The following is a 20,248-nucleotide window of genomic DNA, read 5'->3' as shown; positions in this document are numbered from 1 at the left end:
GACCGTTTCGCTACGTCAGCACTACGTCACTATAACTCATCATGTTCAACTCCCATCTGCTTCTTGATATCCTGCCAATCAGCCCATTGACTTGGATCACCCAACATGTCTTGCATATCATTCGGATCAAATTCAATCTTCTGCTCTTCCTCTTCCTCATCCTCTGGTATGGGTCCTGCAGCGGTTGGTGGAGCAGGTCTGATGTGGATCTTGGGTTTGGCTGAAAGTGATACGCCCAGTGATCTTCGTAGAAGGGCTTCGACTCGTTCGAAGTAGCTAAACAAGTAGAAACGATTTAGTCAGCGTGAATCATGTTCCGAGCTCAAAGTGTGCCAAAGAACGGGTGCTCAAAATCAAGAAGAAAGAGAGGAACGGGACCGAACGGGACGGAATATAGAAAGAAATGAAGCGCAACAGGCCAATGTAGAGTAAGATGACTTACGTCGTAGGATCTGCCACGCTAAATCCACTCCTTACCAAACTAGTGTCAAACAAGACTCTAACAGTCTCTCTCAACTCCTCCTCTTCCTCACTAGTCCTCTTTGCATCTCCATCCTCATCCTCATCGTTATCATCAGGCTGAGGCAAGTCAAGTACTCTCTCCAGTAGACCCTCAATAAGTGGTGATTTCGGGTTGATTTCCAAGACTTTCGGAAGGTTCTTCATCATGTTGAACATTGGATCATCCTGAGAATCAGTCTGAGCGGACATGATTCTCTGCATATTCGCTGACCATCCCCACGAATCGACGATGATCGTACAGGGTGAAGTGACAAGTCGGTTCGTAACGGTGACTATCACCCAAAGATTAATGCCCCCATACAGTCTCAATCCAAATGATCAATTGAATCGAAATGACTTACCATCATTGATCTGCCCAGCTAGGTCCTTCTTCAACCACTCGATTAAAGGTCTGAAAGCGATCTTCTGAGCTTCCAACTCTTTCTTCTCAGCTTCATCTTCATCTTCGTCTCCGAATTTCAGTCCTTTCTTGGATACATCTTGGGTGGTCATTCCCCTGCGTGAATATAACAATTAGCTATTTGTCATTTAAGCTGATCATATGATGGACTCACATGAATTGGTCCAAAGCCGCCATCATAGGTTCATCCGACGGTAAATTCAACAACAGGACCTCGTATCCTCTAGCATGCAATTTCTCCACGAATGGGGATTTAGCTAGATCTTTGGCGGTCTCTCCTACTCCTGCGATATAGTACATCTGCTTTTGACCTTCCTTTCGGTTCTCAACGTACTACCGACAACTCCCATATCAGTGTCACATCAAAGCTGTGATATGGCGAATGCGTCACCCACCTCTTCGAGAGTAGTATAATTGCTTCTGGTACTCTCAAATCTCAACAACTTGGCAATCTTCAATTTATCCTTTGGACTTTCCATCAATCCTATTCGCAACGCGTTGCCATATAACTTGGCAATTTCCTTGTACGTCTCAGGCTGATCATTTGAGACTTTGGTAAATAAATCGAGGGCCTTTCTGACAAGAATCCGTTGGAGTTGAGAGAGGAATCGATTGTTCTGCAGAGTCTCTCTAGATACGTTCAGGCTGTGTGGGACAAGCATATGTAAGCTTCAGTTATCCTAGACGGATCAATGCGAAGTCGTCATACGACCGATGTATACGACAACTTACGGAAGGTCATCGGCTATCATACAGAATACAAGATATCAATCAGCGTTCAGTCAATCGACCGCCACCCTTCCGGCACTAACCGTCAACAGTGACCTTCAAATAACTCAGCCATCTAGGCATGAATTCTTCTCCCAAATCATCAGTGATGAACACCCTTTTTACCATCAATCGAACATTGTTGATTCCGCTAGTCATCTTCGACCAGAAATCTTTAGGCAGGGAGGAAGGAATGTACATAATTGCTCTGAACGACACTCCAGAGCCGGTATCACCCTAAACATACGTAATCAGCTACCTGTGTCGTTCAAGAGACATTTGTTCCAAAGAGAGGGGAATCATAGCTTACCTTGAAATGTGACCAGCCTAATGGTTCACCTTGATCATCCTTCGAAACAGCTTGATAGAACGCTTTGTACTCCTCATCGCTGACTTCTTTGGGATCTCTGGGGTATCTCACTAATCAGCTTAGACCTGAATAGGCAGTTCCGAACATCTTTCAGCTGAAGGATCACTCACCTCATCCATATCGGTGCTTTATCATTAACCCTGATCCAACTCTCTTCTTCAACCTCTTTGATACTATCCTCTTTTGGGGTAGTCTCATCAGTCTCAAGGTCGTCGGCAAATTGATCCGGATCACCATCTTCAGCAGGAGATTGAGATGGTGGAGTAGGTACCTTGGTTATTTTTCGTTCCTTGATATAGATAGGGAAAGTAGTCGAGAAAGTCGAGTGTTTCTCGCTACATCAGCATATAAGTATCAGCTGGACGCGACAATACTACTCTCAGTGATCGACTGAACGTACATCAAGCTCTTCAATTTATCTACAGATAAGAACTCTGCTTCTTCTTCACCTATTTCCAAGACAATTTCCGTTCCTCTACCAAGTGTATTTCCCCTTGGATCGGGATAAACCTCGAATGAGTCGCCAGTAGATGATGATACGAAAGTGTGTTGAATTGGATCGGGGTTGGAGGAAGTAGCCGGTGGAAGGGAAGATACCTTGACTGTTGGTGAGACGAGGAAACTGTATATATTGTTAGTTTGGTACGCTGTCGAAATGATATCTCAGCTCACCAACTGTAGAAACCAAGACCTATACTCGAAGCACTTGATCAGCCACTGACCCCACCGTCAACAGAACAAACAAATGTACCTACCAAATTGCCCAATCAGGTTCCCATCGACTCCTTGACCTTCCTCAGCCTTCTTCAAAAACTCATTCGTACCACTCCTAGCTATCGTACCCAGATTTCTCGTCAATTCATCCTTACTCATACCTATACCCGTATCTCTAATTAAAATCTTTCCCGTCTTCGGTTCTAACAGACTTTCATCTGGGTTTGGGATCACTTCTATAGTTACGTTTCCTTCTCCCGCTGATAAGACTGATCGATCAGTTAAAGAGACCAATCGTAGTTTCTCCAAGGCATCGTTCGCGTTTGAGAGTAATTCTCGGAGGAAGACGTCTTTATGCGAGTATAACGAGTGAATGACCAATGATCGAAGACGTGTTATATCGGACTACCAAGTAAAGTAAGCTCAGCAAATCTCGTTCTTGTTTCAGCTTCTAGCTTATAGTTGACATACCTCGTATTTGAATGTTTCAGTACCCTCGTTGGCTTGAGCAGCTACGAAACCACTCAAGACGGTAGTCGCTACGAGGAATATCTTTGAGAGCTTCATGACTGTTCTCCCAGAGTCTTGTTTTCACCCTGTGTTTCAGTGTCCGATCTGATCAACAAGACGGAGGAAATGATGGTTATAGAAGTAACTTTTCACCATATCCCTCCAGCATCCTCCTGCGCTCGTCGATGTCTAACACAAGAATAGCAAGTGATGACGTGGAATAGGATATGTGGGGAAGATGCGGGGTAAATCTGGTTCCGACCTCCACTCGAGGGATTCAACTTCGATCGTGAACAGAAAGACTCTTCGACCGAAATAGAATTACGAGAGATAACATTACGCACACTACCAGTAACTTCGAGACGGATACTCGGTGGGTAATTCAGAGTCACACATCTGCTCCTCGGGACCAGGCTAAATCTTAGTGCAGAAACAACAGTGGATCGATAAGACCGCAAGGCAGAGAACGGACGTCCACTTGAGCACAGGACACTACCATGCCCCATTCAGCGACATTACAGGAAAAGCAGAGGAGAGAAGAACACCAGCAACGAGCGGTAAGCTGCATGATCAATACTTGTTCGCATCGTCAGCTTATACTTCTTGGAAACAGTACGAAATACAGCTAGCCGGCGGGATGCAGGTGAGTTACGCTCGACCATTAGGAAACCCCAGATGTCCTTGAGCTGAATGCTATATCCGGCAGGGAGCAGCAAGGTGGACAGTATACGGGACGATAGCTTGTGCTTTAGGTCACTATTCTTATCCGCCTTTTGCGTGAGTCAACCACGTTATCAAATATGTTCCTCGGGCGATATCAATAGCTGACGAGTCATTTCACGATAGGCGTCAGACGTTAGGTTTAAAGGCTTTTCTTGTTAGTTCAGGTGAGCTGATCGACCAGTGTATGTCTAATTATCCGCATGTCAGCTCACAACAGTGTGTGGTGTAGCAACGATCTTTGGTCTGGTCGTAGGAGCAGGTAGGTGCATTGTTGTTAGCATTTCCCTCGGACTTGGCAATCTTCCGGACGCAAGCCCAATGTAAAGATTGTTGATTGGACTTCGGTTCCTTTTCCAGATAATCATCTACTAAAATACGAAACACACCTTCGAGAAGCTGAAAACGAGATACGCCGTCAAGCCAGATCAGAATTAGCTATGCAGGGGATAATAGCGTCTGAAACGGAGATAAGGAAATGGAGGGAAGCGAATAAAGATAAATTGGAAGCTCAGGCGCAGGCAGCAGCGGCTAGAGCGACTTCGTCATGAGGATGAATAGGTAAGTGATCGCTTCATGGCCATGGTCATCATCATGGGGTGTTGCTTACTGACTATATCGGCTGTCCTGAACATAGCATGTAATAAAATTCTCGTTATGTATAGACTTTGGAAATGACGCTGCAAAATATGACAATCCTTATTGACTAATCCTTTGTTAAAGCAAAATTCTATTTCCACCCAACACATGAAGACCTGACTGGAAGATTGTCAGTCTCAGCTAATCTCTCCCGTCCCATGACTGTTCATCCCATTCTCGAGACTAGATTCGCAGCAGAAGACGATGATCAGCCAAGTTGTGAGTACTGTAGAGGCGATTGACTCACCTTCGACCTCTTAAGTCTCATTTCTTCATCCAAATCATACATCTCACTATCCTCAGCAAGCTCTGGAAGTTCACAGTTGTAACAACAATATCCATGTTCACTTGTCTCGTTTACTTTTTTGGCTTTTTCCGCCATTTTCGATATCCTCTTTGGCTTTTTCAATTTACTCCACAATGGATATTTCGTCGGATCAACGATCTGTTCAGCTAACCAGCTTCTATTCGCTTTCCTGTTACCTAAAATTATCCTAAAATGATCCATCGCATTACTCGCAGCAATCTTCGATAATTCATATTCCCCATGAATAGCATGAACTTCATAGATCTTCTCGTATACTTCACCCAACTGATCAAACTTCTTCTCGATCTTCAGTATTTCTAATCCTCTATTGAGAGCTTTCAACACTTTATCCTTATCTCGAGCGTAGACTTGTATCCTTACTGATGAACTCATTTCTGATCTTTTGATATTCTTTCAATCGTAAATCGGAATAAAGCGTTCGAGATGGAGCTGATTGACATGAATCACATTGACATCGAAACCCAAATCCATCCAAGAGGATCTTACGTCTGTTATTGGATGTATGGATCAAGTCGATATGTGAAAGGTAAGATACGGTTATCTGCGCATTCGGTGGAATATCGTCGTATGCGTATAATCCTATATCATATTCATACACACCATCTCACGTCAGCTCATCTCCTGCACTTGTCGAAAGGAAGAATAAGGATATCCCATATACAAAGCTCACTCATTTGTCGATCCTCTTCATACCAATACCATCCAGCATTAGGTACACAGCTATGGTTCACCCTCGATAACGTCCTAAATAATCCTACTGATCTTGCTTTACCGTCATTTCGGCTCGAAAGGGGTATAGAATTGGTATTAATCACATTCATTGTTGGGCTCTTTTCTCCATAGTCATCCTTTCTTTTGTACAATGTCCAGAAAGCTTCTTGGGCTTTGGGTGATAGAGCATTGAAAGCTTGATGATACACTGGTTTAGGAGGATTGTCATCGTTCTTATCTAATGTCAATACGAGGAAAGGTGATTCTTTCAAAATCAGAGATCCTTTTTTGATTGGAGCGTTGGAATACAACCCGTTACCTTGAGTTGAAGATCGTTTGATATGATACGGAAGTAGAACAGGATCTGACCATTTTCTTACCACTGTTGAAGTTGAGGTTGAGGTTGTTTGGGCCTGATGGTTTGTACGGGGTCGTGAATATGGAAGTAGGTATGAGTATCTTCGTTGTCCACCTGGAATACTGCGGTATGGCATCATGAGTTGAACGTCGAGGTAGCGTGGACGTAGATGGAGCAAAGAAAGTTTAGATACAATCAAAAAGGCTGGACAAACGCAGGAGACTAAAGGGTATGGAAACAAACTAATAGATGCTGATGAGTGTTGAGTTGGGTGTCACAGTATCGTCTTCCCAACGTCCACTGTCAAAACACAGTGAGTACAAATTAGGGCGTAGAGCGAGACAAGTGCTTCCGGAGAATAGTTGGAAATATTTGTTCTGTCCATTAGATATACATGACAACATCTCCATTTTCGCCGACCATATGAACATACAACCAAGATGACTATGGAAGCATGATACTATTGAAGCGTGGAACTATAAAACTTCTTCTTTTTCACTTTCGCTTGCTCCACCTCTACCCCCAACACTCCCCATACATCTTTCAGCGTCGGATCTTCTGAGAACTCGCCATATTTCGTCTGCATCAACGCTTTGTCCCTGCCCCAAATGGTGGAATAATGCTTGAAGGCTCTTCTTGCCATATCTTTCGATTCCATTTCTTTTACGTGTGCCACATACACCCAAAATAGCTGATCGTATACTTCACCAAATTCATCATACTTCTTTTCTTGCTTGAGTATGTCTAATGCTAGATCTAGATCTGCTAATGCCATTGACAATCTCTTAGCGAAGTGTTTTAGAGGTAAGTTGATCCATTTGTTCCTTATTGAATGATACATTTCCAGATTCTTATCCGACTTGGCTATCTGGAAAAGGGATCGAGTGCATGATGAACATAGACATGCGAATCCGTGTCCCCATAGGAGCTGGTGTTGTCTTTCGGAAGTGGGGCATGTGATGTCGTCGATATAGGATACTGTTATTTCTGTGCCCGAGGGTATGGTTGTATATGCGTATAGGTTTGGAGGATTGTCAGCAGATCTCACATCAACTTTCGGTTCATAACGTTTTGGAAGGATGATTTTGCTTGTTTGAGCCACTTACGGAGCATTTGTTCATTTTCGTACCAGGTCCAACCAGCATTAGGACAACACGAATGGTTGAGTCTTGATATCGTTTCGAATAAACCTAAGAATCTCACTTCGGAGCTACAATCTGGTTGGAGGGGTATTGAATTGATCTCGACGATGTTGACAATTTCGTCCGGATGAGCGTTTTCATCGGTTCTCCTATGTAATGATCGAAACAGATTGCGTTGCGCTTTGTTTAAGGTGGTATATACCGGAAAGATATGCTGGTGGGTAAGGTCCTCGTCTTTATGTGCCACCGGAATCGTGGCGAAGGGTGCTTCCTTGAGTATCAGAGTACCTTTTTCGATCTTCTGTGTGGAGACTAGGCCGAGATTCTTTCCGTCGAAAGTGGTCATCTTGCACAGGCTCCCAGGTGGAATAGGCGATAGGCTGGTGGGCGATTCCGATCTTGGAGGAGTTGGCGGAACGCATGGGGTCACCGATCCACTAGCGCATTCAGATCTCCCTTGGTTGAAGCTGGAATGTCTTGGTAGCTGTGTTTCTGATTTATCATGTCTTGAACTAGAGGGGCGATCTGTTATTTCGGGAGATGGGCTCGGAAAAGGGAATGTCGGAAGATCGATTGTTGCTGATACAGGCGTTAGTAGCTGAGGATTAGACGAGAAGGAGCAATTCCGATGTTTCGGACCATGAGAGAAATTTGGCGTGAGTGGAGGACGTCGTCTCCTGACAGCAGATCGTCGAGAAGGTTTTGTCGGAAGACTGTGATGAAGCGGTTGGGTTATGATCTGACCTGACAACTCAGGCTTCTTGATGATGTTAGGAGAGATCTCCTTGATCGTAGTGGCAGATGGCGGTCTCGAAAAGAACGGTACCGAGAAGGAAGATTCATCTGCCTGAAATTGGTACAGCGGTTGAGGGGGTCTGGTGAGAGGGGCGGAACGGACCACCGGCAAGTCCTTTCTCCACATGACGCTGACCTTGGAAACAGACATGTAGCTTGTTTAGCACTGAAGACATTGCGGTAGATTGGTAGCAGTAGAAACATACCTTAAGCTCTGAGGGTGATACCAAGAAGTCGATTGGATAAGGATACTACCTATAGGATTAAATATGAGTATCAAGTGGAAGTATGTTTGTAATGAGCGACCTGTGAACTTTTGTACCTCCATGTGAGTAGTGATGGAGAGAAATGATAGAAGAGATATAAAGATGAATCAGAAAGCAGAGGCGCCGAGGAAGATGTTTATATACCTTTTTTTTTCTGTTGAGTGAGAGTGACTTGTTTATCTGCCAACGTCTTGTCAAGCAGGATAACGGTGATAACGCTAACCCGATTCGGAATCGTTCGTCGAGTGATCTGAGCAGCACCGTCAAAACAACATCGTGACCCTCTGCTCTTCTCCCTCCCTGTGCTGCTCCCTTCTGATCGATCTGCATGGTTAATGAAAAACGCACAGACCATTTGCCTCGTTTCAAATGATCACCATCCAACTTTATTCGGGCAACGTGCTAAACACGTGGATATCTATCCCCCAAATCGACTCGTGCCTTTGACCCGATATTTCGGATCAACATCACCCAAGGAGTACACAATCTCCGAAAAGACCTCTTCGATGTCTTTGTTTCTGTTTCTGCTTGGATACGACCACTTGAACAGCTTCTTTAAAGATCAATCATGGTGGGAAAGCCTAGTATAGCAGAATGTAAGCTTCCACTCGCTCTTCCGATGATACCGGAACGAGATGACCGATCTTTCGAGCTGCTTTGCCAGGCGACCGAATTATGACTTCCCCAGGGTCGATATTGGAGATGGAAGAGAAAGTGCTGAATGGGAAGAAAGTGAGGGTATGGAAACATGTCAGTGACTGATCGAATCCATCTGCATTGCAATCCGTCTCAGTATCGGCTGAGTCTGTTGTCCATATGCAGCTACCTCCGACATTCCGTCAATTCCTTCTTCACACCTTACATACATACTCTGATCGCCAATTCCTATCCTCACCTCTGCCTGTCTCCAAACGACGTAATAGATCACACGAGAATACCTCATCATCCTCTACACAAGCTGCTGATCCCAGAGAGAATGTCACATTCGGTCAGGTGTTGGAAAGGAGTTTGAGGCTCGCTGCCTGGATGAGGAAAAGAGGTTTAGGAGTAGGTAGTAAGGTTATGATTGGCGGTAGGAACTGTACGGGGTGAGTAGGATGGGCAGCGATGCGGGTTGACTCCAACGTATCCAGATCCACTGATGATCAAGCTTTGATAGGTTTATTGTATCTTACGTAGCTACCCATCTGATCGGTGGTGTCGCAATCTTCTTAAATGCCTGGTTGTGAGTACAAGTGTATTTCATACGACAAGTCTCTCAAATCTCTGACAGTATAACTTAGACCTCGAGAACAGCTTATATGGTCTATACGTATGACTACGCCATCACTTGTCCTATTGGATGAAGAAAGAGCAGAAATACTGGGACCTTATCGATATGTGCGAGAGACTAATTTACCTGATGTAAGTCGATCAATCTGTTCCCGATCAACTCCTCGAACGTCGGCCAACGTTATGATGTCAATCACACATGCGACATAGAGCATCCACAATACTGATAAGACCGATTTAGATGTTCTGCTGGGTCGAATCTTCCTATCTCCCGACATTAATAGACATATTCGATACCCCTACGGACGTTCACTCGATACTACGCGGGGATGGATTGGAAGAACTGACTCCGGAAAGTGATGCTGTCATATTCTTCTCTTCGGGGTACGTCATATGCACCTTAAGAGCTTGAGCGAACATGTGAGCAAAATCACTGATGGCACTGTATAGGACAAGTGGTTTTCCAAAAGCGGTACTGAGTACACAGAGGATGGCTCTGTCGAATCTATGGTCAGGGATGGTCGGTAAGTGCGATATGCCTCTGGTCTGTGGCTGCTGAACTCTAGCTCCAAGATAATCAACATGCTTACACAAGCTTACACAAGCTTCTGGTGCTCTTGTATAGCTCCCGCCAGAGCTGCATTACGAGCAGGACTACCTATACCTCCCCTTCCGAAAGCAACAGATCCCCAGCGTACCCTCCTTCTTGCCATACCCTTATTCCACGTTACAGGATGCTTATCATGGTTGATGAGGGCTTTCTTTGCTGGATCAAGAGTAATCATGATGAGGCGGTGGAACACTGACGAGGCAGTTCGTCTCATCGTCGAAGAAAATGTCAGAGTCATAGGAGGGTAGGTCAAGGACGTATTCTTCCTAACTGGACCACGAGGCTGACTTGGTTGTTGTAGCGTCCCAGCGGTTGTTTCATCCATTCTTCAATCGCCATCGCTACCGGCCAATCAGACGTTCGATACTGTTTTCTATGGCGGTGCACCTCCGAGTTCACATATGCCTAAAGAAGTGAAAACGAAATGGCCCAAAGCGGGATTGTGAGCTAATCAAGTTGGATCTTGCCACGAATGTAGCTGATAATATATGGTTTGTCTCATTTATAGAGTGCAGGGATACGGATTGACTGAGACCAATGCTTATGTGTGTTCAGTAGCTGGGCCAGATTATATGGATAGAGTGAGTGATCAGCTGGGTTAATCACATTTTTGATTTGCAGCTGATGCTGGTTATTGTGTTAGCCTGATAGCACGTGAGCGTCAACAGTCATATTCACTTGGTGATGCACCCTGTGTATGGTGGTGACGACTGAGATAGCTGACAACGATCGATGTAGAGGTCCACCTGTACCGATATGTGATCTGAAGATAGTTGATCCTGTCACGAGGAGATCTTTGCCCAATGGTCAGATAGGCCTACTATTTGTGAATGGTCCACAGGTCATGAAATGCTATTTAGGAGATGAAGGTAAGCAGCCAATACACATTTACAGACAACGCATGTGTCATCGTGGAGGAGGTTTCCGTCGCTGATCTCAAATGTCCTTTCTTCGCAAAGTTGCGACACGTAAAGCTATAGATGAAGATGGATGGCTGGATACCGGTGATATTGGTTACATAGATGATGAAGGCTTCTTGTACATCAAAGATCGATGTGAGTCCACTCTAATCACTTGTAAAGAACCTATATACTGATGGTGAAATTCTTCATAAAGTGAAAGATGTGATAATACGTGGAGGAGAGAATGTGAGTGTGATCATGATGTTTGTCACATTAAACAGAACATTAACAATACTTGCGTGTTTGATGATACGTTTAGATCACCTCATCAGAAGTTGAGAATGCCATTTACTCTCTCCCGTACATATCGGAAGTAGCGGCCGTACCACTCCCTCACAATAGGCTAGGTGAAGTCGTCGGTGCAATCGTCACCTTACGCCCGTCATTTGGGAGTGGTACGAGGAAAATCGACGAGCGACGGGTATTGAGTGATATAAAGTCTAGAGGGGTGTTGGCTAGGTATGCTATTCCTGAGATGATCATGATTTATGATGGTCCATTACGTGAGTATTACTTTTGGCATCTCGCTCAGATCTCATATTTCCTTCAGATGTCAGTTCAACCTTCGCTGATTGAATCGGACTTGCTTTGATTCGCGATAATAGCTAAGAATGTTAATGGGAAGATATTGAAGAAAGACCTGAAAGTGTTATTGCAGAAAGAATGGGAGAAGAGAAGGCTTGATAAATCTACTGAACCATCTGAAGTCAATACAATAAGAGCGAAATTGTAAACGAGTATAGCATGGTACATAGTCATTTTTTGGGGACCTTGCGTGTTGCTACATAACATTGCATTCGGGGATCTGACCTAACAGTGGAATATCCAACTAAGTAGTAATGACAGAGTAGTATTTATATTGATTGTATGCATTCTTATCATACCATATATAATCATACAAAGTATTTGTAGAATAGATGAATTGCTATTAATTCGATTTTTAGCTTCTCTCAACAATATGACACTGTCATCCACAATCGTTCCCCCAATTTGGTCGCAGTCAAGCACACATCGTTAAATCGACACAACTCGATAACACGAAATACTTCTGTCGAGTGTTCATACACTCCCTCCACATTCCTCTTCTTCACGATACTTCGATCCTGCTCCTCTTCCCACTCATTTACTCCTTCTAGGTGGAGTCGAACTATCTCTCCTTCTCCTAGGTGGCGGTGAATTCCTTCGTCGAGGCGAATCATTCCTTCTTCTAGGTGGCGGACTGGGACTGACACTATCCCTTTTTCGTCTAGGTGGTGATCGGCTCCTAGAAGGCGAAGGTGTATATCTTCTTCTAGGTGGTGGCGAACGCGAATCACTCTCATCTGAATACCTTCTTCTTCTAACTGGTGATCTAGATGGACTATCCCTTCTTCTTGGTGGTGGTGATCTAGACCTAGAATCCGATGAATATCTCCTGCGTCTAGCTGGTGGTGATCTTGACTTTGAATCTGAACTATATCTTCTCCTTCTCCTCGGTCTCGAATCATCACTATCGGAATCACTATCGCTGTCCGAATCAGACGACGAGGTAGTATCTGAATCCGAGTCAGAACTCGAATCGGAGTCCGAAGATGAAGAAGCATCAGCCAACATAGCAGCTTGTTGAGCAGCCAGCAATTTCGGTGCATTGGCGAGATAAGTCCTCATTTCCTCCGTTACTTTTCCTAAACCGATCGAAGTGAAGTAATTAATGGAGAATCGAGTATTCTTGGGATTATCCATAGGGAACATTCCATTGAAAGCCTGTTTGAGATCGGGTATCTTGAACCTTTCAACTAATTTGTTTAATCCCATCTCCTCCACCATTTCTTGCATCAAAATCTTGATGAAAATTCTAGAACTTGATGTAGTCTCTTCTTCGTTCATATGAACTACACTCAATACTCCCCATGAGATAGCATCGGATGCAAGGAGATGACCAAAAAGTCGTCCGATATTTCGTAATTTGTTGGTCTCATATCGATGAATCGTATCGTAATATTTAGCAAAAGATTCTTGGAAATTGTCAGTCCAGACTCTGTTGAGTTTACAGAATCTTTCTCCGATGAGGCCATAGAAGTTTGAATAGGATCGTTCTTGAGAACAACATTCGACTATCATCTCGCATAAGACCATCTACCAAAACAACGTCAGCTATATGTTCCCTGTGGAAAGAAAAATCAGCTTACCTCCCTGCCTTCGGGGATATTGATCTTCATCAACTTGTGGACGGCTTCCTCGAAGTTGAGCTAGAGCCTAGAGTCAGCACATGATACCAATAGAGAAACAGAAGAGTGAGCAATAGTCTACTACTCACCGAGTTCATAATGGTCAGATAGATAGTTCTTCTCAAATTGATCAAGTTCGTCTCAGTCATATCCGCAATACCAGCTTTCTCGGGTGCCACATCTTCATCTTCATCATCATCCGATTCAGAATCGTATGAACCGGATTCCGAACCCGACTCATCATCTGAATCACCAAGGATCTCTTTCTTGATTTCTTCATATCGTTTTTCATTTTCGAGGTAGTTAGGATCGACTTTGAATAAGTCTGCATGACCGAACGTATCAGCATCCATTTCAACATAGACTAAATCACACAATATGAAGAATAACTCACTAAGCGATTCTTGAACTTGCAGCTCGTCATCCAACGTCACTCTATGCGTGATCTGTTCTTCCTCTTCCACCAGATCCAATCCCTCGGGTATAGATGGATTATCTTTATATTTATCTTTTCTAACTTGGAACAAAACTTCAATCATATATTGACATCGTTTGCTGATAGCACCTTCATGTAAGACCGCTCTGAATCTTTCGAATACAGTGTTGTTTGCCTTTGGTGAATTTTCAGACAAGAACAATCCGACTTCCCGCATGAACCCTACTGCCACTTCGATCGAATCGTCCGTAGGTCTATCTAGACAGAGTAACAGGATTTGCAGGGCGACAATCTCATGGGCGACGTATTGATTACAAAGATGAGCGATGAATGTTGATGTGGCGTGACAGACGGTCTATATGGGAGTCAGCAATAATTCAATCTCACTTCAAATACAATGGCAGAGTGCATGCAAAGTGAAAAGGGTGGCAGCGATGAGGAATCAGGAAGAAATGTGAGACTCACCTTGTCGTTCCTCTTATAAGCCCTCCTAAATTGACTTATCAACCTGATCAAAACCAATTCACCAACTTGAGGTAATTTCGTATTAACGATAGCTACCAAAGCTGCGAAGACGGGGGTGAATGGTAACGAGGAAGCTTGAGCACGCATGATTGATCTTGCGAATAAACCTTTTCCTCTAATTAGATTTTCACCGAATAACTCCGGTACGACATGCTTGATGTTTGAGACGTTCACCTGTCGTCACAGTTAGTACAGATTGCACCAAGGAAATGAGAGTGACAAGATTGATGGAGATGTGAGAAAGATGCCTTGATCTACTTACCTTGTTGATCATACCATTTATACTCTTCTTCAACGCATCCCAAGATAATCTCTGAAACTCAGTCGAAGTCTTATCTTTCGCAGCTTCAGCTTGCATTGCTCTTAGTTTCGCCGGTGGGATATAAGCACCACCCGATCTGGATCCTATCAATTTGGCGAATTCCGCTTTGGCAACCTCGTCTGCTCTTCCACTTCCACCATTCACAGCTACTACACCATTCCCGTTAGATTTGGTCAATTCGGATTGAATTGATTGTTCTAACATTGCTGCTTCTCTCGCCCTCCTCCTATTTGGATCTATATCCATCACTTTAGGTGCATCAATATCATTAGGACCCCTTACACCAGGAGGTGGCGGAGAAACGGAATTCCGACGACGACGGGTGGGTGGGGAAGCGGAACGGTCTCGGGGGTTAGGTGAAGGGGATCTACAGAGATTGTCAGCTTGTTGACTAGCCGTCAAAAGCTACATGGAAGCTCACCTTTTCCTTTTTGATATTGGTACATCGTCTGATGTTATACTTCTCTTTCCAGGTGGTGAGACAGATCCGGTGTATGAACGAGGAGGTGAACGAGAGCGGGAAGGAGAAGGGGAGCGAGATGGTGAGGGGGAACGAGGCATGTTGTAGGACTTTTCGAGGTTCTGTTGTATAGTATCTGTTCTGAGGAGCAGAAGCACCGTTTGATCTTCCTTGCAGCTTTGTAACCCTGCGAAGTGTCTCTATGGTGTGAAGATGGAAGACTGGTGTTTGATCAAGCAATGCTCGTTCGAGTTGAACCCAGAAGCACAGAAGGACGGCAAACTCGCTCAACACAGCTCGGCGCTAAATGGGTAATTCAAACAAGGATCCCTCAGCCGGAGTGGTAGACATGTGGCTTTCTTTTCAAAAAATGACAAGCGGGACCAGATGTATCGAGTGGCGAAGTCCATGACCGTCGTCGGAATCTACGTAACTGCTGTACGGCATGACGTCCTTGATGCTTACTTGTGGACATTTCGTTTGACTGGAACACTTATACTGGCTATTGTTCTCAATTGACTCTCATTCCTTCTTCTTCTCTTCTTCCTGTTCAAAATCAACAAGAATTAACTTTCACCAATTATCTTCCAAAAGACGACATACAGTCATATACCAAAATGTCCTCATCACCTAGCAAATCACCTACAAAAGCAGCTCATGAGCACGCCCTGTTGCTCAACTCAATTGCAGAAGGAGCGAACGAGTACCCTAAACCTGAGCATGTCAACTATACATATGGGACAGCAGGGTTCCGAACACTGTGAGATTTAGCTTTCTCTCGCTGCCCCTTCCGTCTGGTAATGTGTGAAGCTGATTCATCGTCCATCTTAGCGCTACCAAGCTCCCTTCGGTTTTATTCCGAGTAGGACTCTTAGCTGTCCTCCGTTCGAAGCGACTTGAGGGAGCTACCATAGGAGTGATGGTCACTGCTTCCCATAATCCCGAACCTGTGAGCTATCCAATCCAGATCTCCGACCGTACGAAGTGTAGCTGACTATACTTGATATATGCATAGGATAACGGTGTAAAACTCGTCGACCCCTCCGGAGAAATGTTAGACCCAACTTGGGAATCACACGCAACTGCATTATCCAACTGCCCAACCACCGAATCACTCATATCGACATTCACCACCTTGGCTACTCACTTACGAGTAGACTTACATCAACCTGCGAATATAGTTTACGCATACGATACTAGACCTTCTGGACCTGAATTGATCAAAGCGTTGGAGAAAGGTTTCGAGGTATTTGGAGAATCCGTGAAGACCGTGAACCTTGGTATAACGACTACACCGATACTTCATTATGTGACGAAGGCTACGAATGATAAAACTGGAGAGTATGGAAAGCCAACAAAGGAGGGATATAATCAGAAGATGGCTAGCGCTTTCAAGACGTTGATTGTAAGTGCCATTAGCTTTGCTTTGACTGACGTTTATCATGTTGTATGATAGTAAGCTAACTTACATGGTCATATTAGGGTAACCGAGGTCCCCTCTCACCATTATACGTAGACTGTGCGAACGGTGTAGGAGCCATAGCCTTGCAAGAGTTCATATCCACCTCAGGCGACATATTACCCGTTCATCCACTCAACACCTCAACATCGGAAAAGGGAGCGTTGAATCATTTATGCGGAGCAGATTTCGTCAAGACCAAACAGGCGTTACCACCTTCCATCCAATCTTCCAATGTCCTCTCTAAAGCTGGTACTCGAGCCTGCTCGTTCGATGGAGATGCAGATAGGATCGTATTTTATTATCTCCACGAGACAAAGGGTACCTTCAGACTGTTGGATGGCGACAAGATCGCAGTCATGGTGGCTATGTTCCTAGGTGATTTAGTGGTCAAAGCAAAATTGGATGAAGAACACAATTTACAAGTTGGAGTCGTTCAGACTGCGTATGCTAATGGAAGTTCAACCAAATACCTTACAAGTGTAAGTTCAGCTGGAACGAGACAGGTAACCATTCCAACAAGCTGACTTTCTGGGGAAATCGTAGCGAAATATCCCTGTTACTTGCGTACCAACTGGTGTCAAGCACTTACATCACGCTGCTCAGCGATATGACATTGGGGTATATTTCGAAGCCAACGGACACGGTACAGTCCTTTTCGCAGATCACGCTATCAAAGCTCTCAAGAGTGCTTCACCCCAATCACCCGATTCTGCCAATGCGATTAAAAACCTATTAGCATTCAGCGAATTGATCAACCAGGCTGTTGGAGATGCTTTGTCGGATATGTTATTGGTCGAAGCTGTTTTGGCTCATAGAGGTTGGGGTGCACCTGAGTGGGATGCTGGATATGAAGATTTACCAAACAGATTGGTTAAAGTTGAAGTTCCTGATAGATCCATTTTCGTCGCGACCGATGCGGAAAGGAAACTACAGTATCCTCAAGGACTACAAGAGAAGATTGAAGAGGCCATGAAGAAGTATGATATGGGAAGATCGTTCGTAAGACCATCTGGAACGGAGGACTGCGTTAGGGTTTATGCGGAGGCTAAGACTACCTCTGAAGCTGACAGTGAGTTTGACACCCTCCTTCGACACCAACCCTTGATTTTCTTTTCCTGTTTAAGGGAGATGGAGACTGATGTGTGTATCATGTAATTCATTGCAGATCTCGCTTTTGCGGTGACGGACTTGGTCAAATGGGGATCTGGTCAGACATAATGATAAGAATGGCAGAAGAACATGGACATTCATTCACGACTGATTGAAAAATATGTATATATATCTATATTCACCTCATTGTTTATACCGATGTTCAAACGAGTATTTCATGCATGACGTTATGATATGATATGGTGTGATACGTGAATCCATTGTGCATGTCTGTGTAACAGTCTGTACGAGTACGAGGAATTACCAAAGTGCGTCATCCATTGGAGACCCCACACTTGACTGTGATGAGAAACGAGAAGGGATGAGGAACGCAACCGTACGTAGATAAGATATCACAACCTACCTTTTCACTTTTACGATTACTCGTAGTGCATCGATACACAGCCCCGGATCAACAGACAAATATGCCAGCCAGGTGAGCTGTCCTGCCAGTATGAGTATAGTATACATCGTTGAACTCTCCCTCTCCTTATTAATAGCGCAAGGGAAGCGACCCACGCTGGGAGTTGGTACAGCGCTTCAGGTGAGCAAGAGCATATTTATATCTGTACTTGGGTCGGTGGTTTCTGCAACCTATCAAGTCATGGAGAGCAGGAACAACTATTGGACTACCACATCATCAATCAGGAGGCGAACCACATATATACCAGACCATGAGATGGTCAGATACTGATACGCCCACCATGTGTTTTCTTTGATCATAGAATTACAACTTCGTGAACAACTTTCCAGCAATTTATCTAAAGTCCATCCTATCCCGGAACTGGAGTATGATCCACCTGTATTAGATTCAAAAGCGATTATAGCTCCTCATGCCGGGTATAGTTATAGTGGACCGACTGCCGCCTGGGCATATGCGAGTATTCCTGTTGATAAGATGTGAGTGGGTCTTTTTGCTGACTTGACAAGGAGCAAGATCGCAATAGGAAAAGAGGCGATACGAAGGGAGACCATGAAGAGATTGTAGATCCTTGACATATACCTGCTTCTTAAAATAAGGGTTTTGCTGATATAATGGGAATTCACATAGTAAACGAGTGTTCCTCCTTGGTCCGTCGCATCATGCCTATATCCCAGGAGTAGCTTTATCCAATTTCAAAGTTTATGAAACTCCCGTTGGGGATATCAATTTGGACCTCAAGAGTTAGTGAAAATACCATTTTAATCCTAACTTCTGTGTTACGCTACTCTTCGGACAGGCCACCGCAAAGGTCAACACAGATGTCGATGATAGCATGATTTCGAGAGCTGATGTCATGTTATTTGGGAAATCATATAGCAATCGAAGAATTGAAGTCAGCTGGTATATTCTCAACGATGAAATCATCTGTAGATGAAGATGAACATAGTTTGGAGATGCATTTACCATACATCCGACATGTCTTTAAAGAGTAGGTCTTATTTCAATCCTCATCATCATCATCATCATCATCTTACTTGAAGAAAGGCTTACTGATGCAATATGATATGATATCTTTGCTTTCGTTCAGTAAAAAGGATCTTAGCTTGGTTCCCATCTTAGTTGGACATCCGAAATCTGAAACTTTAGACGAATTGAGTAAAGTCCTAGCTAAATATTGGAAAGATGAGGATACGTTCTTTATCATTTCATCTGATTTCTGTCATTGGTGAGTCCTATAGACCCCAATTCACAGAATCACCACACAATCACCAATTCTACTATACATTCCTCCTTCCTCCCCAATGATTCCGAGGTCGGATGGGAGGTTGATTATCTTTCAATATATTTTAGGGGCTCGAGATTCTCTTGTACACCATATTACCCTCATGCTCCCCCACCCCCCAATCCAGTCCCACCAGTCCCTCATGAAACCCTCCCTGCATCCTTCGAACCTCCCGATTTGATCAAGAGATTCACTTCCTCTCATAATGACCCGAATGTCCCGATTTGGAAATCTATACAATATATGGATCATGAAGGTATGGATCTACTTAGACATCCTGCCGAGGAAGGGGCCGTGGAGAAATGGGAAGCGTATTTGGATAGGACCAAGGTGAGTTGGTCATACATGATAGGACTGTGTGGTTCTTTAGATACCATAGAACGAGTAGAAGTTGGGATGAGATAGATATCAGTGTGGCGTTGATCGTCTTGATCACATACAGTCGAAGAAGATTCAGCTGACACTGCAATATCATAGAACACAATCTGCGGTAGAAATCCAATAACAGTCTTACTTCACTTGATCCAACATATCTACCTGACCAAACCCGATTCCGCGAAACCTGTATTTACCTTTGTGAGGTACGAACAAAGTAGTAAATGTTTTGATGGCAAGGATAGTAGTGTTAGTTACGTTAGTGGGGTATTGAGGGTACCTCATTGAGTGAAATGCTATATTACTGAAACGTAAGGGAGAGAAGAGGGGATTTGAGATACATGATGATCGATATGAGAGAGATACCTTCAGAGGAAATGAGTGATTGGTCGATGGTTGATGGGTTTGTTGTATATTGCGTGATAAGTGTATATCTTGTAAATTGTTGAGATGAAATGTAGTCAAGTCAAATCAACCCTGCGAATCAGATTGCGGTGAAAGTGGTAGCACAAGATACAT

At 44.0% G+C, this 20,248-nt stretch overlaps 8 protein-coding genes across 8 annotated transcripts; 4 read left to right on the top strand and 4 right to left on the bottom strand.

Annotated features, from left to right (window-relative positions):
• Window positions 1-29: 29 nt before the first annotated feature.
• V865_002182 (uncharacterized protein) lies at window positions 30-3,341 on the bottom strand (the record flags this gene model as incomplete). The annotated part of the gene is made up of 13 exons (XM_066225986.1): window positions 30-276; window positions 443-794; window positions 864-1,018; window positions 1,077-1,255; window positions 1,318-1,567; window positions 1,655-1,667; window positions 1,735-1,927; window positions 2,001-2,097; window positions 2,171-2,395; window positions 2,461-2,682; window positions 2,733-2,751; window positions 2,816-3,179; window positions 3,246-3,341. 13 exons carry the CDS (start codon window positions 3,339-3,341, stop codon window positions 30-32), a joined length of 2,412 nt encoding a protein of 803 aa, XP_066082083.1.
• A 440-nt stretch (window positions 3,342-3,781) lies between these two features.
• On the top strand, window positions 3,782-4,555 carry V865_002181 (uncharacterized protein; the record flags this gene model as incomplete). The annotated part of the gene is made up of 6 exons (XM_066225985.1): window positions 3,782-3,841; window positions 3,898-3,927; window positions 3,991-4,061; window positions 4,131-4,171; window positions 4,237-4,266; window positions 4,365-4,555. The coding sequence occupies 6 exons, from the start codon at window positions 3,782-3,784 to the stop codon at window positions 4,553-4,555; spliced, it is 423 nt and encodes a 140-aa protein (XP_066082082.1).
• Window positions 4,556-4,784: 229 nt separating this feature from the next.
• Window positions 4,785-6,176, bottom strand: V865_002180 (uncharacterized protein; the record flags this gene model as incomplete). The annotated part of the gene is made up of 4 exons (XM_066225984.1): window positions 4,785-4,826; window positions 4,891-5,330; window positions 5,458-5,550; window positions 5,642-6,176. The coding sequence occupies 4 exons, from the start codon at window positions 6,174-6,176 to the stop codon at window positions 4,785-4,787; spliced, it is 1,110 nt and encodes a 369-aa protein (XP_066082081.1).
• A 324-nt stretch (window positions 6,177-6,500) lies between these two features.
• Window positions 6,501-8,104, bottom strand: V865_002179 (uncharacterized protein; the record flags this gene model as incomplete). Its single annotated transcript, XM_066225983.1, has 2 exons — window positions 6,501-7,027; window positions 7,147-8,104. The coding sequence occupies 2 exons, from the start codon at window positions 8,102-8,104 to the stop codon at window positions 6,501-6,503; spliced, it is 1,485 nt and encodes a 494-aa protein (XP_066082080.1).
• A 707-nt stretch (window positions 8,105-8,811) lies between these two features.
• Window positions 8,812-11,820, top strand: V865_002178 (uncharacterized protein; the record flags this gene model as incomplete). The annotated part of the gene is made up of 16 exons (XM_066225982.1): window positions 8,812-8,839; window positions 8,908-8,993; window positions 9,066-9,331; window positions 9,403-9,468; window positions 9,527-9,647; window positions 9,757-9,899; window positions 9,966-10,039; window positions 10,141-10,369; window positions 10,427-10,567; window positions 10,634-10,706; window positions 10,769-10,779; window positions 10,864-10,994; window positions 11,085-11,180; window positions 11,242-11,273; window positions 11,347-11,590; window positions 11,693-11,820. The coding sequence occupies 16 exons, from the start codon at window positions 8,812-8,814 to the stop codon at window positions 11,818-11,820; spliced, it is 1,869 nt and encodes a 622-aa protein (XP_066082079.1).
• A 386-nt stretch (window positions 11,821-12,206) lies between these two features.
• V865_002177 (pre-mRNA-splicing factor CWC22) lies at window positions 12,207-15,138 on the bottom strand (the record flags this gene model as incomplete). The annotated part of the gene is made up of 7 exons (XM_066225981.1): window positions 12,207-13,202; window positions 13,256-13,315; window positions 13,384-13,619; window positions 13,689-14,085; window positions 14,196-14,429; window positions 14,518-14,944; window positions 14,999-15,138. The coding sequence occupies 7 exons, from the start codon at window positions 15,136-15,138 to the stop codon at window positions 12,207-12,209; spliced, it is 2,490 nt and encodes an 829-aa protein (XP_066082078.1).
• Window positions 15,139-15,654: 516 nt separating this feature from the next.
• Window positions 15,655-17,717, top strand: V865_002176 (uncharacterized protein; the record flags this gene model as incomplete). The annotated part of the gene is made up of 6 exons (XM_066225980.1): window positions 15,655-15,797; window positions 15,869-15,986; window positions 16,053-16,442; window positions 16,520-16,978; window positions 17,043-17,568; window positions 17,665-17,717. 6 exons carry the CDS (start codon window positions 15,655-15,657, stop codon window positions 17,715-17,717), a joined length of 1,689 nt encoding a protein of 562 aa, XP_066082077.1.
• A 356-nt stretch (window positions 17,718-18,073) lies between these two features.
• Window positions 18,074-20,017, top strand: V865_002175 (AmmeMemoRadiSam system protein B; the record flags this gene model as incomplete). Its single annotated transcript, XM_066225979.1, has 8 exons — window positions 18,074-18,084; window positions 18,149-18,192; window positions 18,374-18,548; window positions 18,700-18,812; window positions 18,949-19,060; window positions 19,160-19,297; window positions 19,423-19,684; window positions 19,832-20,017. 8 exons carry the CDS (start codon window positions 18,074-18,076, stop codon window positions 20,015-20,017), a joined length of 1,041 nt encoding a protein of 346 aa, XP_066082076.1.
• Between the last annotated feature and the right edge of the window lie 231 nt (window positions 20,018-20,248).

The sequence above is a fragment of the Kwoniella europaea genome, chromosome 1 (assembly GCF_036810445.1).
Source record: "Kwoniella europaea PYCC6329 chromosome 1, complete sequence".
Taxonomy (NCBI): Eukaryota; Fungi; Basidiomycota; class Tremellomycetes; order Tremellales; family Cryptococcaceae; genus Kwoniella; species Kwoniella europaea.
This window is presented reverse-complemented; position numbering and strand designations above follow the sequence as displayed.